Source organism: Rhinolophus sinicus, linkage group LG02 (genome assembly GCF_036562045.2).
Source record: "Rhinolophus sinicus isolate RSC01 linkage group LG02, ASM3656204v1, whole genome shotgun sequence".
NCBI lineage: Eukaryota > Metazoa > Chordata > Mammalia > Chiroptera > Rhinolophidae > Rhinolophus > Rhinolophus sinicus.
The window spans coordinates 139513955-139526930 of NC_133752.1; the positions used below are offsets into that span (position 1 = coordinate 139513955).

Sequence of the window (12976 nt, forward strand, 5' to 3'; positions counted from 1 at the left end):
TGCCTCTGATGTATGCACCACGTCCCGATCCACCAACTCTGAATCGACAGCCATGAGGATTCGGAGGTACAGGTCCACTCCCCTTGGATTGAGGTTCACTACTGAGAGAATGTCAAAAAAAAACTTGGGCCATTTAGTGAGATACTCTGTAACAAAAAGCAAGGCGAAGACTTGGGCCGCTTTATTTCGTATAAAGGTCTTCTCTGGTTGGGGATTCAGCATCTGACAAACAGAGGAACAGTCCATGAAATTAAATGTAAATTGAAAAGATTCAAACACTTTGTTTTCCTACTTATCATTAATAGGCAAAGACACACCAAACTTCAACATGGTCTAGATTAGCTGTGCAACAAATATGCTTGAAAATTACCAAAGTATTTAAGGGACTGAGCAGATGGGGGACAATCAAATGATCAAAGACAATAACCGTTACTGCTCATTCTTACACTTTTAGAGAAAAATTTCATGTGCAGAGGTTTTCCAGTTCCTATAATTTTTCTAAGAAAAAAAATTCAACTGTTTTTCTTTTAGCTACTTGCTCTTTGTAGGAAAATAAAAATTCTAGCTCCACAACTGCTTTATACATACGTTAAGATCAGCAAAAATTAACGAAAAAGAATATACTGCGAATCAAGAACCCTACTGGCTCCTTTAAAAAGGGCTCTTTGTTGAAGCGACTGTCCAAAAGGAATCACTTTTTTTTTTTTTTTTTTAATTTTATAGGGGAATATTAGGGAACAGTTTATATTTGGCCCATCAGCTCCAAGTTGTTGTCCTTCAATCTAGTTGTGGCGGGCACAGCTCATTGGCCTTATGGGAATTGAACTGGCAACCCTGTTGTTCAGAGCTCGCATTCTAGCCAACTGAGCCATCCAGTTGCCCCAAGGAGGAATCACTTTTAAGAGTGAACAGAAAAGCTGCTTTTCTCAAGTAGTAAAAAATAAATAAAACCAAAGTTTCCACAATGTGTCATGGAAAGCATGATACTTTCAGTTAATTGATATAATTTAAAATTATTGTTAAATTTTTATCTACCCGTTATGTTCAAAACCAGCACTTTCCAAAAAAGCTACAGGATCAAATGGAGGATAAGTTATCAACATTTTTGAGGTAAAGTTGCAAACTCTTGCACAAAAATAAAAATTTAAATATCTGGTAATTTGAGGTACTGAATGAAGAAATTACTATTTTACCTGAGCTTGAAGCCAAGATACGAGCGTCTCCCTTATTAGTTGTTGTTGAACAGTAGTTAGTTCTGAGTACCTGTTCAAAACAGAAAATAAAATGACTATATTTGGTGTCTGCAGTTTCAAAAGGAGTCTCTCATATATTTGAAAAGGAAAAATTGTACAGCACTCAATTATCCAAAACTCCCTAAAATAGATAATGCCTCTCATCGCTACTTTAAGAAAAAGACGGGTGGGAGTGGCAGGTAGGGTATCAATATTGGTATTAGTTTAATTTGTAGTTCAGTTGATGTTAAAAAAAAATGGCAGCTACACAATTTTTCAAATGGAAATATGTCCATGTTCTGAGGTCTATAGTTTACAGAATAAATCAGTAGGCAAACTAAGGGTTCTCTGAGCAGTGATTCACTGTTTTCGCTTACTTAAGGCAGGGGTTCTGAATACAAGTGCCTAGGCTGCCACTCAACTCAAAGAGTTGTTATGTAGAAAAACAGGCTTGGTGTTGCCAGATCTGATTTTCCCAGAGAAGCTGGAAATCTATTTTTTCCTGTGAAATGGTTGGATTTTTATATGCAACCAACAAACTCAGTACTTTTAAAACACTTCAGGATAAATCAAAACACATCTATAAACTGGATATGACATATACTGCTAATTTACAATCTGTATTATGGTTTCCCCAAAGAGGGGAAAACTAATTTAAAAATATGGCATCTTCCCACAAAGCTCAGAGTCCAACAGTGAGAAAAGACTTACTTGTATTTAACTTGATGTTCTAATACTTGAAAACAGAAAAACTTTATGTGATCATCACTAAAAAAAGAAAAAAGGAAAAATTAGATAAGCAGAATATGAATTAGGGAAAACAAATCAAATGTAAAGTATTAATGAATAAACACAGGTGAAAATATTCTCAAATCAGACCTTGGCTTGCTTTCTACTTATTGATCTCATTTATCATATTCATATCCATTTGTTTAAAAAGTAAAGAGAACTTTAAATGTTATACAACATTCAATATTTCCACTAAATCTGGCACGCAGAACCACCAAAAAATTTAAGATGCACCTTAACTATAGTGCTTTGCAAACAGAAGACAATCCCCCTAAATTCTAGACGTGAGGACCCCTGGAACAACTCCTACATTTTACAACAGAAAGGCTAGGTGTTAAAAATGACAACTGGTAGAACAGCCAGAGACTGAGTTAAATCAGAGATGGTCATGAATGTAATACTTAAAATTCAACCCTAGACGGTTCTATTACAGCCAAATCCAAAATAAGCACGGTCACCAGAATTGGCAACCTAGCCTCAGAATTCACACAGAAAACAAAGTTACAGATATATTACCCTTATAAAACGGGAGTAAAAGTCAGTATCCACCCATTGTCCACTTTCAACTGTCTAAGGGTGATACAGAGTTGCAGTGAGCCAGCTACAAACTCTGACAAAGTCCCTTTAGTGAATGAAGCACAATCTATTCATCCAAGATAGTTGGTTTGAGCCAGGTTTAATCATGGAACAAATTGTTCATGTATAAAGCTAACTGGTCAATAAAAGACTAGAGATGCTATCTCCATTTAGAAACATGAATTAACCAAACGAAAATTATTTTCACATAAGATGAAACTTAATCTTTTGAAAGTTTTTTTAAAGTTAGGTTTAATTAACATCTCTTCTAAGACCGTAGGGGTTCTACCCTTATCATGGATGACACTGAAGCCTTCATTATATAAGACTTGTATTTTCCACTCAAACTGGAACACTTGGTTCTGGCTGTACATATGTAGTGACTGATACCCACAGCACGCCAAGAACGCTGCTAGGAGCCATCACTAACTCCCAGGAACTTGTACTTCCACCAGCAAGCTGTTTGCTTATAGCTCATCAGTTGTGTTTCCCCAAGCCTCACTATGCCAGTTGTACCTCTTTTGTAATTAAGCAACTTGATTAACTATCATATAACTAATGAAATGAGTATGATGAGAGTTCTTATTTTTGTAAAAATTAAGTTGAATGCTTTCGAAAGACTTCACAGAAAGTCACACTACGGGAGGAAAACCAGGTACAGAGTGAGTGATGTGGCCAAGAACCAGAAGACTTGCAGAGGTCAGGGCAAATAACTAAAGGGTTTAAGAACCTGTGCTCATTGTTCCTCAATCCACTACAGACCCAAAGGAGAAATTGTAGACAATGGATTATAGGTCTGATCAACAAAAGAATGATGAAATGAATGTTAGCAACATGTACACAAAGGAAAAAAGACCTTGGTCCAATATCAAGATTGGTTAACTGAATGTGTATATACTTTAAATTAAAAATTAAGATATATGTAATTTATGATTACCTCTTTCATCAACTTTTTAAAAAACCAACTTATCACTCACATCGTAAGAAGATAAGGAAGTTTTTACTGTACTACATTCCAGCTGGGATCTGCTGTCAGGTACACAGCATAAGGTAAAGGATAGGTTTACAGAAAAGTCAATCCTAGAATGGCCAAATTATTAGTTTACAATTTTTCTCATTTCTACACTGGATGGTTTTACAAAACACAAGTTATAAAATGTTTTTATAAAAATATTCTCTAAATACAGATAAATATAACAGTCCTGTGAAGTTCACATGAATTTAAATTCTTCTAAGAGTCATGCACATTTTGTTTTAATTACCTGTATGTCCTCTGGGCCAGAGCTTCTGCACACACCTGCCAGGCATCTGGGGAGATCTTTAACTGCTCAAAATAGGCCAGGGCCTGTAAGATTGCAAAGCAGAAAATGCATTTGGAATGGTCAATCACAATGCCCTGCCCATACTACACGAATATTCTGGGAGTTGCAAACCAGTAACAAGTCGGTGAATCTAAAGAAAAATAGCTAAAACACTGAATTCAGACTTCTGATTTTTGCAACTTAGTGGTCATCCCTAGAAAAGAGGGTAAGTAAAAAACAAATTCTATCAGTTAGATACTGAAACCTGTTTCCTTACAGCAAAAGAGACAACGCAATAAGGCCCTTCAGACCTCACTGGATTATGAGGATGGAAAGAGAAAACACACAAAGGTTTGTCAAATGCAATTATAAAATGGTATATAAATGGTATTTTTCCTATTTAATAGCAAATATGCTATTAAAGAGGTGATTATAAAAGACAAAACACACTCTGTATGCCATTTGGTCTACTATAAAACAGAAAAGGAGAGTATTTCAATTCAATGGTATCACATAAGTTCCTTAAAACATGAGATTAAAATCAGAGGACAACTGCATGACATGAATTTTGAGAAAAGTACCAAATAATTAAAAAGGTCAAAGTTTTAGGAAACGTGTTTCTCCACTCATGAATTCAGGGCCTTGTTATAAGAACAAGTGTACTCTAGAATGAATGCAGCACCAAATCTATATGCTCTTTACCAGACTGTTGGGAAAATGGGAAGCTACTTCTGCCACTGTTTTCGATTTCCATGTTGCAACTGGCATCAAAGACAGATAGGTTTCACATATGACAACGGACAAATAGTAACCACAACAACTTGTGAAAAGTATCTCAAATAACCAAAAAAATTACACATAAACTAGAAACACTGTTACATGATTTTAAAGCAATTACATACCGATACAAACCTTGGAATAGAGATGGAATATTACACATCAGAGTAACCTAATTTCAATTAGTTAGTTTTTTTTTTTTAAATGTGGTTTGTGCTCCATTAGTGATTGGATGTAGCAATAATAGCTATTATTCTGTGTATGTATATTTATATGTATTTATTTATATACTTATGTATGTACATATATACTGGGTCAAGATGTAAAATTATTTTTTTCCTTTGGGTTAGAGGTTTAAAAAAAAAAAAAAACGAGCAAAAAAGCCCCCATATTTCAGGTGATAGTTTTCTGTATTATATAATTGTATGAATGAGGGAATAGTGTCCATTCATGGTCTCGATGGCTGTTTCCACTGACAGAGAACAAGACAAATGAAGGTGAGTGATAGAAATCATCAAATACTATCTACAGTGTAAATAATAATGATCTTTAGAAAATAATAATACAGGAATCCAGGCAACTGCAAAATAATCTAGTTCAGTTGTTTTAACAATACTCCATGAAGCCTGGGGTTTCCTTTAGCAGTATCTCAGGGGCCAGGGCAGATGGTAAGGTGGAAGTCAATCATGTATGTTGTATTACCACCTAATGTTTCACTCATCAAAAAAAGGAGGATGGAGAATTCGGCTGTTAGAAGTGTCACTGACATACCCTTTTCTTCAAATAATATCAAGTTTTAAGCCAATTTTTTTCCCCAGCAATGACGAACAAGTCAAAACTTTTATCATCTTGATCTTCTCTCTCATACCTTCTTTCTAATGGTCTACTGTTTCTAAGTGGCAGAAGAGGCAGTTCAGCCCATGTAGAAAACAGAGACAACTGAGAATTAGGGTGGCAGTCATTTATCTTATTACCAAGCTGAATTTAAGTTCCCACTCCTGAACTCCAACATCAGGACTATCAGAACTCACTTTTCCTTACGATTCCTTCTTTTTCATCCTAATTGTTAGTCAGGTTGGCTTAATACAATATCAAAGCAAGCCTGGACCAGGATGTTTTACATATACCTGTGACTAACAGGACCCATTTTTATTGATGGAATGCATAGCTTCTGTATTAAAAAACACTAAAAATGTATTGGTTTTACTTTTCTGAAAAAGAAAATCATGGCACATTAGAAAAATCTGTCAGAGGGTAGAATCTAATAAACAGGAGTTCCAAAAAGGAATATAAAAAAATAACAGAGAAGGCTATCTAATAACTAAACAAACAGTCTAAAGCTTTTAGTTATAATAACCAAGCACTACCAAGCCAGACTAAAGCTGAAGATCTAGGATGCTTCAACTAGGCGACTAAGGGTTTGAAGGTAGATAGCTTAAACTCCTAGGAAAAGAAATATTTGTCTACACACAGAAGACATGGACTTTTATTTGAATGTCTTTTGATGTCTAATGAGTCTGTTGGTTATCTTATAATTAGCTAGATATTTAATTCTCAATTCCTGTTATTTCCCTCTGTCTGGGGCTGGTTACTTATTTAACAGCAGAGGCAGGCACATGGTACTACGTTATGAAGTATCTGAGATTTTACTATTTAAAAAAAATCCTGCTTAAAAGTACAACAAAAAAATGCTGTATTTGATGAGACTGTTAAGTAACTTCATTTAGTTCATTTATTAAAAATATCCTTTGCGATGAGAAGTATAAAGAGAAAATGCCTCCCCTTCCACTTATCCTATACTTCAAACAGCCCACATCTTTAAAAAATGTAATTATAGGCTTGTTCTTTAGATTCTTCTTTTATCATCCAACTACAGTCATGGTTACAGGTGTAGGCTACATTATGTTTAATTGTTTATATTTACCCAAATATCCCAGCACCTCATATTGGAGTCCTTATCATGTGATCATTTTAAGTAACCGAAATAGGCATATCATAACTGCCTATTTACATGTCTGGTTGGACTAATTAATAAGGATGCTAAATAGCACTAATGCGAGGGTTAAACAACTGGTGTAGACCAACTCATGCGATGGGAAAATAAAATATGCATGTCTGCGATTATGGAACGTCCCCTGAACAGTCCTTTGTGTTACAACTTTAAAATAATTGATTGATGTGACATAAAGACCTACCTTGAATCACATGAGATTTTAACTTTTGTTGAGACCACTAAACAGAAAGTAAATCACAACCCTCACTGTCTCTGTATTCAGAATATATCCAAAGACCTCAAATTGGGTTACCTCTGTTCATTGTACCCAAATTAAACCTTTGTCATCAGATGTGTTTTTTAGTCAAGTCCTCTAATGCAAATCTGTGGGAACATGCTTTGAAAAAATCACTAAGGCAGCTTAACTTACCCTTTGTCTGAAGTCTGAATCAGCATTTGGACTGAGCCCTAACAGAGCCTGCTCATCCATCCCAGCAGCTATGCGGCTATGCGGCTATGCAAGCAGCTTTCCGATGGCAACAGACGTGCCCTCTGACCCCACAGAAGGATCTGCAAACATCTGCACGTGCACACAATGGAAAGAAAACAACACTTGATAAACAAAATAGATGCTTACCCAGAATACCTAACAAGTGGAAAATATTATGCAAAGAAGTTTCAGTGTTCAAAGAACTTCTTTTGAAATGATTCAAATTACAACTAAAGGAATCTAAGACTCAGAAGAATGGGCCTAAGTACTCCATGAATGTGTAATTTCTAAAAACGTACAGTAACGTCATTAAGGTTCTCAAATTTTCTTATTCAAGACCATCAATAAAGCACAGAAAATAATTATTTCCTACTTCAAACAGTGGAAGCATCTACTTTATGCAATGTTTTTAAATATGTGTCTCCAGTGCGTATTTAAAAGTGCAATTGTCCAACTACATGAAAAAAGTGACAAATCCAGATTAAGAGAATTATAATAATTTGCCTACTTCCATTTATCAATATCACAAACTTTAAGGAGAAAAAATGGAATAGCTAACTAAATAGTGACCTCAGAGTTCAATATTCTTATTGGAGTGCCTACAAGTACTTCAAGAGAAGTCAAATGAAAGAGTATGCGAGTCAAAACCCAGTAATTTAGCTTTTGAACAATGGGCTAGTTCTATCTTTTACAGGTTGCTGCTCTTGCCAGCCAATTCTAGAAATGTATTTTAGTGGTTTTTTAATAGTCGTTATAAAATTTAATAAATACCTTAATACTATTCTTAAGAACATTTTTTTTTTTAGTTTCTGGAAAGTAATGCATATTTTCACAACACAGTGTCTTAACATTCTCAAATAAGAACACGTAAGTCCCAAGAGACAACACAGTTTTTGAGAGAATGTGTATTTACTGGAAGAAACAAGGAACAAACTCTAAATAATGTGAAAATTACATGTATTCTCCCAAGACCTGTGAGGTAGGGAGAACAGGCCTTACCAGTCCCATTAAAGGGCTGTGTGGCGTTGTTTGAATTATAACCACAGAGAACACAAGTGCCTAAACAGGCCAATAGACTAAGGGGTTGGAGGTAGGGGGAACAGCCTTTTTGGAATGGTGCAGCCAGGATCAGATGCAGGTTAAAGGACCCCCACTACAGTGTGCTTTAGTCCTCCCCTGGGCCTGCCTGATGGAACGGCAACTCAGGGTATGTGCTGAGGCTGGGAGAAGCCGCTAGGCCAGTTTCATGGTTACTATTGCACTTGCAGACTCCAGCAAGGTAGTGTAGCTCCCCACTGGCCTGAAGATTAAGATCCAAGCAGTGGTATTCTGCCTTTCATCTGCCCACACTGCTTCTTTCTTGGTTAACCCCTGCCTGTCCTTCAGAATTCAGCTTAGAGGTCACCGCTTCCCAGGCTTCTTTGACCCCTATTATCCAACTCTCTCAAATTGGATTAGATGTCCCTCCTAAGAGCTGATAGTCACCACCTGCTTACCAAGTTTTCTCTCACTAACCTTAAAGGGCAAGGACTGATTGTCTTGAATATTCATTACTATGCATCTAGGATACAACGGAACATAGGTTTTGGATTTGGGAAGACATGGATTTGTACTCCAATCCTGTCATTTTCAAAGTGGGGCCATGTGAACGAACAACTATGAAATCCGAGAGCCCTTTCTATAAAATGGGAAAAAGAGCTTCTGCCTTATAAAGCTGTAAAGACTTCAATGACATGAGGGTATGCCTGGCACAATGGGTCCTTAATAGGTTATTTACAATTCAGAACTAGACACAGAAGATGGTAACTACAAGTATTCTAGATTTATTAAATGTCATACCAGTAAATTGGCATTTTAAACAGATGTGAAAACTCAAAGGCAGTGGTTCCTCTCCACCTCTACCCGCCCCCTCAGCCAAAAATTACAAGAAAATGTGATGATGAGTCTCCTGAAAAAATGCACACGCAGAAAGAAAAGACAAATTCAGTTTCTAGAAGTCCAAGCTTAAGAAGTCCAATAAAAGATTCCTTGAATTTGGCATGGCTTTAGGGAAAACTGTTTAAGCTTGGTCAAGTCACTTTGATTCTATGAAGGGGAACAGCAAGTGGTCCTAAGATAAAACGTGGCAAATAAAAACTACCTGAGCAAACAAACTTGTTACAGTTGTCAGTACAAGAAAGAATCCTTCAGAGAGAAAGCACTTGGATAATAATCACTATGCAATGGAACAGATAAATTACCTACGTGTGTGCAAACACCTGAGAAGTTACAACTTGCGCGAAAAGGTGACAGTTTTCCCTGTAAAAGGTTGTGCTGTTGTGAACACATAATGTTCTAACACGGCACAGCCCTACAGGTTTAGATATTTGTTACAACGCGATAAACACTTCAATTACGCATTTAGCAAATGTTCTGGGAGGAAGGCGAGCAACATACTTAAAATTCTAACCCCTAACTTTTCCTAGCTAGCCATTAAACCAAGCATTAAACAATTTGGAAAAATTCTTCCACACTCACAAGACTGGTCAAAGACCAGGACTGAATCTTTCCAGCCTTTTAACACCACGCTGACAAGTCGCTTTAATAAAACGTAACTTCCCCCAATAAAAACTAATTAGTACTTTCAAAAAGTATTTCTTTTCTCGTTACAGGAAATACCACTCCTGCAGAATTGTGAGGAAGGGACGAGAAGAAATGGCGTGTCTCTGCTGGCAAATTACTACAAACACTTTTCTCTTTTTTGTCCTGGGGCGGGGGGCGAACCAAGTTAAAGCCCTCTGCAGTTGAAACTGGTGAAACACGCAGCTACTACAAATGGGCTTGGCCACTTTCACTAAATAGGGGGCCACAAGCGATGCCGACCCTCCTCCGCTGGCCTCGTCGCCTTACTCCCTCCGGATCCCTCCCCTAAAGGAAGCCTCGTGGCAATTTGGGTGATGAAACACCCGGCAACCGGCGGCCACGCACTCGGGACGCGCTCCGCGGCGGCCACGGCTAGTACCCACCCCCACCCAGTCCGCCCAACCTCCCGGCACACCGCCATGGAGGGCCCCCGGCCCGCACCCTCCCCAGCGTGGGGGCTCCCGCGCCCAGTCCTCCCAGCCAACTTCCACGCAGCCTCTCGCGAAGCGAGCCGGGTCCGAGTCCCGCTGCCCCCCAAACCCCGAGTCACCTTCCCTATCACTCCATCCCGCCTCCCCGCCCGCACTCCCGAGTGCCGGTCAGCCGAGCGGCGCCGCACGCTGGGAGCGGGGAGAGCGGCCCTCGTCCTTGTTGCCGTCGGTCTCCGCCACGGCGCAGCGCTAACGCCGGAGACGGAGCTGGCTGGGACCAAGCGCCTCTCGCCGCTCCGCGTCCCCTAGCACCTTCTCTCGCGTGGCGCCGGGCCGGCAAGCTAGCATAGGCAAGCAGGCGGGGTCAGCGCCCCAGGAAAGGAAGGAGCGCGAGGGCCCGGCTAACGCTGCCACCGCCGTCGCCGCTGAGTCAGCGCGAAGCGCGCTCCCAGCGTCGGTGCCGCGCGGACCAGCGCCAGCAGCCTCATGGAGAGAGCAGACGGCAGCCGGCAGGCCAGGGCCGGGAGCCTACAACTCCCAGCATGCAACGTGCAGGCGGTGCTTCCGGGCGGCGGGGCGCACACGCGCTCCCAGGCGCTCGCCGGGAGGTGTGGTCGCCCGGCCTGTGGTGCATGCCGGGATCCGGCCTGAATCCTGTTCGGGGTGTTGAGTCCAGTCCCTTCTGCACCGGGTCCACGCCGCGCGGGTGGGCTTCGTCAGTTAGTTGGTAGAGTACCGAGATCCGGATGACGTGGTCCAAGCCACGTGTGAGTCGGTTGTTTAATTGCTGTTATGTGGTCCCACGTGTTACTCCGATGAGCGCTGAAATTTTTGAATTTCACTTTAAACGTACTAATATTTCGTCCTTTGTGGAAAAAAGAGCATTCTTAGGCAATCTTAGTCGTAGGTTCTATGCTACTGTTAACTTTGTTTACTCAGTCACTGATTTATTAATTTATTAATAACGCCCCGAGGCAGCATAGGCTCACGCTGCCTATATCCGAATCCCAGCACCCCCTGGTCACTAGTTGTTGACCTCAGTTTCAGGCATGCTACATAATCTGTTTCAATTTACTCATCTGTAAAATTGGGATGATTGAAATACTGACCTCTAAGTGTTATTGTGAGGAATGAGTTAATACCGGTGTTTGGCACACAATAAGTAATTGATACTTAGGTTTCACTGTTGAGTATCAATAAGTGCTGAATACAGACTAGGTTGCGGTCACTGGGACTACAGTGAAGAACAAACAAAACTTGGAGGGAGGAATGGGAAGAGAAGTAGAATAAACTTAATGTAACAATGTAACAGCTACATTTATTTAGCGACCCACCGGGTACAAGACACTGCACCAGCCATTTCATATACAAAGTTATTTTGAATCACTGTTGCATCAGTTTGCAATTTCCTCGTTCAGAATGTCAGACTAGGATTGCTGTCCCTATCCATTGCATTGTATTCCCTGAGTCTAGTACAGTGCCAGACTGTAGTTACAAATCAATAAGTGAATAATTGTGAGGATGCTTACATTAGCTGTGTAGCTCAACTATGCACTATGGAGGCCAATACTAATCCTGGTCTGAGTGGCTCCAAAGGCTTTAACATGTTCAGTGTATCGCAATGCCTCATCTTAAAGAACATCAAAATACAGTCTCTTACAGTTACTGTCTTTATTTGCCCTTTTCATTTATAAGTTCATTTTGTGGATTCTTCATATGTTAAGTATCATATGAAGCTCATTTACAGCCTATTTAGTATCTACAGCTTATCTACCATTTACTTAGTAACATTGACCCTTTATGGTAGCTCAAATACCTAGGATTTAAAAAATCTCAGTTTTGTAAACTCACATTATTATGGAATAAGGAAGTACATGGAATCCAACTGAAGAGGACCTGAAAGGAATATTAAATTTGACCATTCCATATTCTGTTCACCAGTCCATGAAGGGATGGGCAGTTTCTCATCTAAGACTAATACAAAATTCCAATTATGCATTGTCAACATTCTTCATCATTTATTATGTGTTCTAAGTGTTCAGACATTAATCTTCACAACAACTCTATAAAGAATTATATGCTTCATTATGGTTTACAGTATGCCTTCATATATCTTTTCTAATTTGTTTGTTCCTCTTAACCTTGTAGGGATAGAGCAGGTATTATCATCATCACCATTTTTAATTTACAGATAAGGAAACCAAGGAGAATCTGTTTTAAGTAACTTATCCTAAGTCACATAACTAGTAAATGGTAGGCTGGAGCCCTAGACTCATGATTCTACATGTAAACCAAAATTAAATTTTCGACTAATAAAGAATAAAAAGCAGACCTGAAGGAGCTGCAGACCTGAAGACACAGATTCAAGGAGCAACCTATATTGTGTTCCACCAGGACAAAGGGGAGGCTGCCTTTGAAAATTCCCACCCAGGTTCCCAATTAGGTCTGTTTTATGTAAATGAAGTACCCAAATTTGTACATTTCTGATTGGTCCGAATTTAGCAGTCCTGATTGATCAGCCGTATGTTTCCTGATTGGTTGTTATGGAGCGGTTCTGATTAGAGGGGACAGGTCTTAGTCCATTGGTTGAAAGATGAAAACAGGAACTCCTTTGTAATTGTTGACTCAGCCCAGGAAGTCTAGAGTTCAGTCTGGCACTCTTCCTGGTATACAGAGTATGTGAGAAACCCCTGTCAACAAATGGCCACTAGGCTGTTATTATTTATAAAATTGGAGCACTCAGTTAACCATGGGGAGTCCATCTC

The 12976-nt window shown here is 39.3% G+C and overlaps 1 protein-coding gene across 2 annotated transcripts in view; it reads right to left on the minus strand.

Annotated features, from left to right (window-relative positions):
• XPOT (exportin for tRNA) overlaps window positions 1–12976 on the minus strand; it is a 133752-nt gene that overhangs the window by 23428 nt on the left and 97348 nt on the right. The window contains exons 1-6 of one of the 2 annotated variants that reach the window (XM_019732428.2): window positions 10331–10779; window positions 7099–7248; window positions 3860–3942; window positions 1944–2000; window positions 1194–1263; window positions 4–222 (exon numbers count right to left, since the gene is read on the minus strand). In XM_019732428.2, the coding sequence (XP_019587987.1) occupies window positions 4–222; window positions 1194–1263; window positions 1944–2000; window positions 3860–3942; window positions 7099–7158 (489 nt within the window). In that variant the 5' untranslated portion in view covers window positions 7159–7248; window positions 10331–10779. Of the gene's footprint in view, window positions 1–3; window positions 223–1193; window positions 1264–1943; window positions 2001–3859; window positions 3943–7098; window positions 7249–10330; window positions 10780–12976 lie in introns of those variants that run through there. The other variant, XM_074325460.1, reaches the window with a different exon arrangement.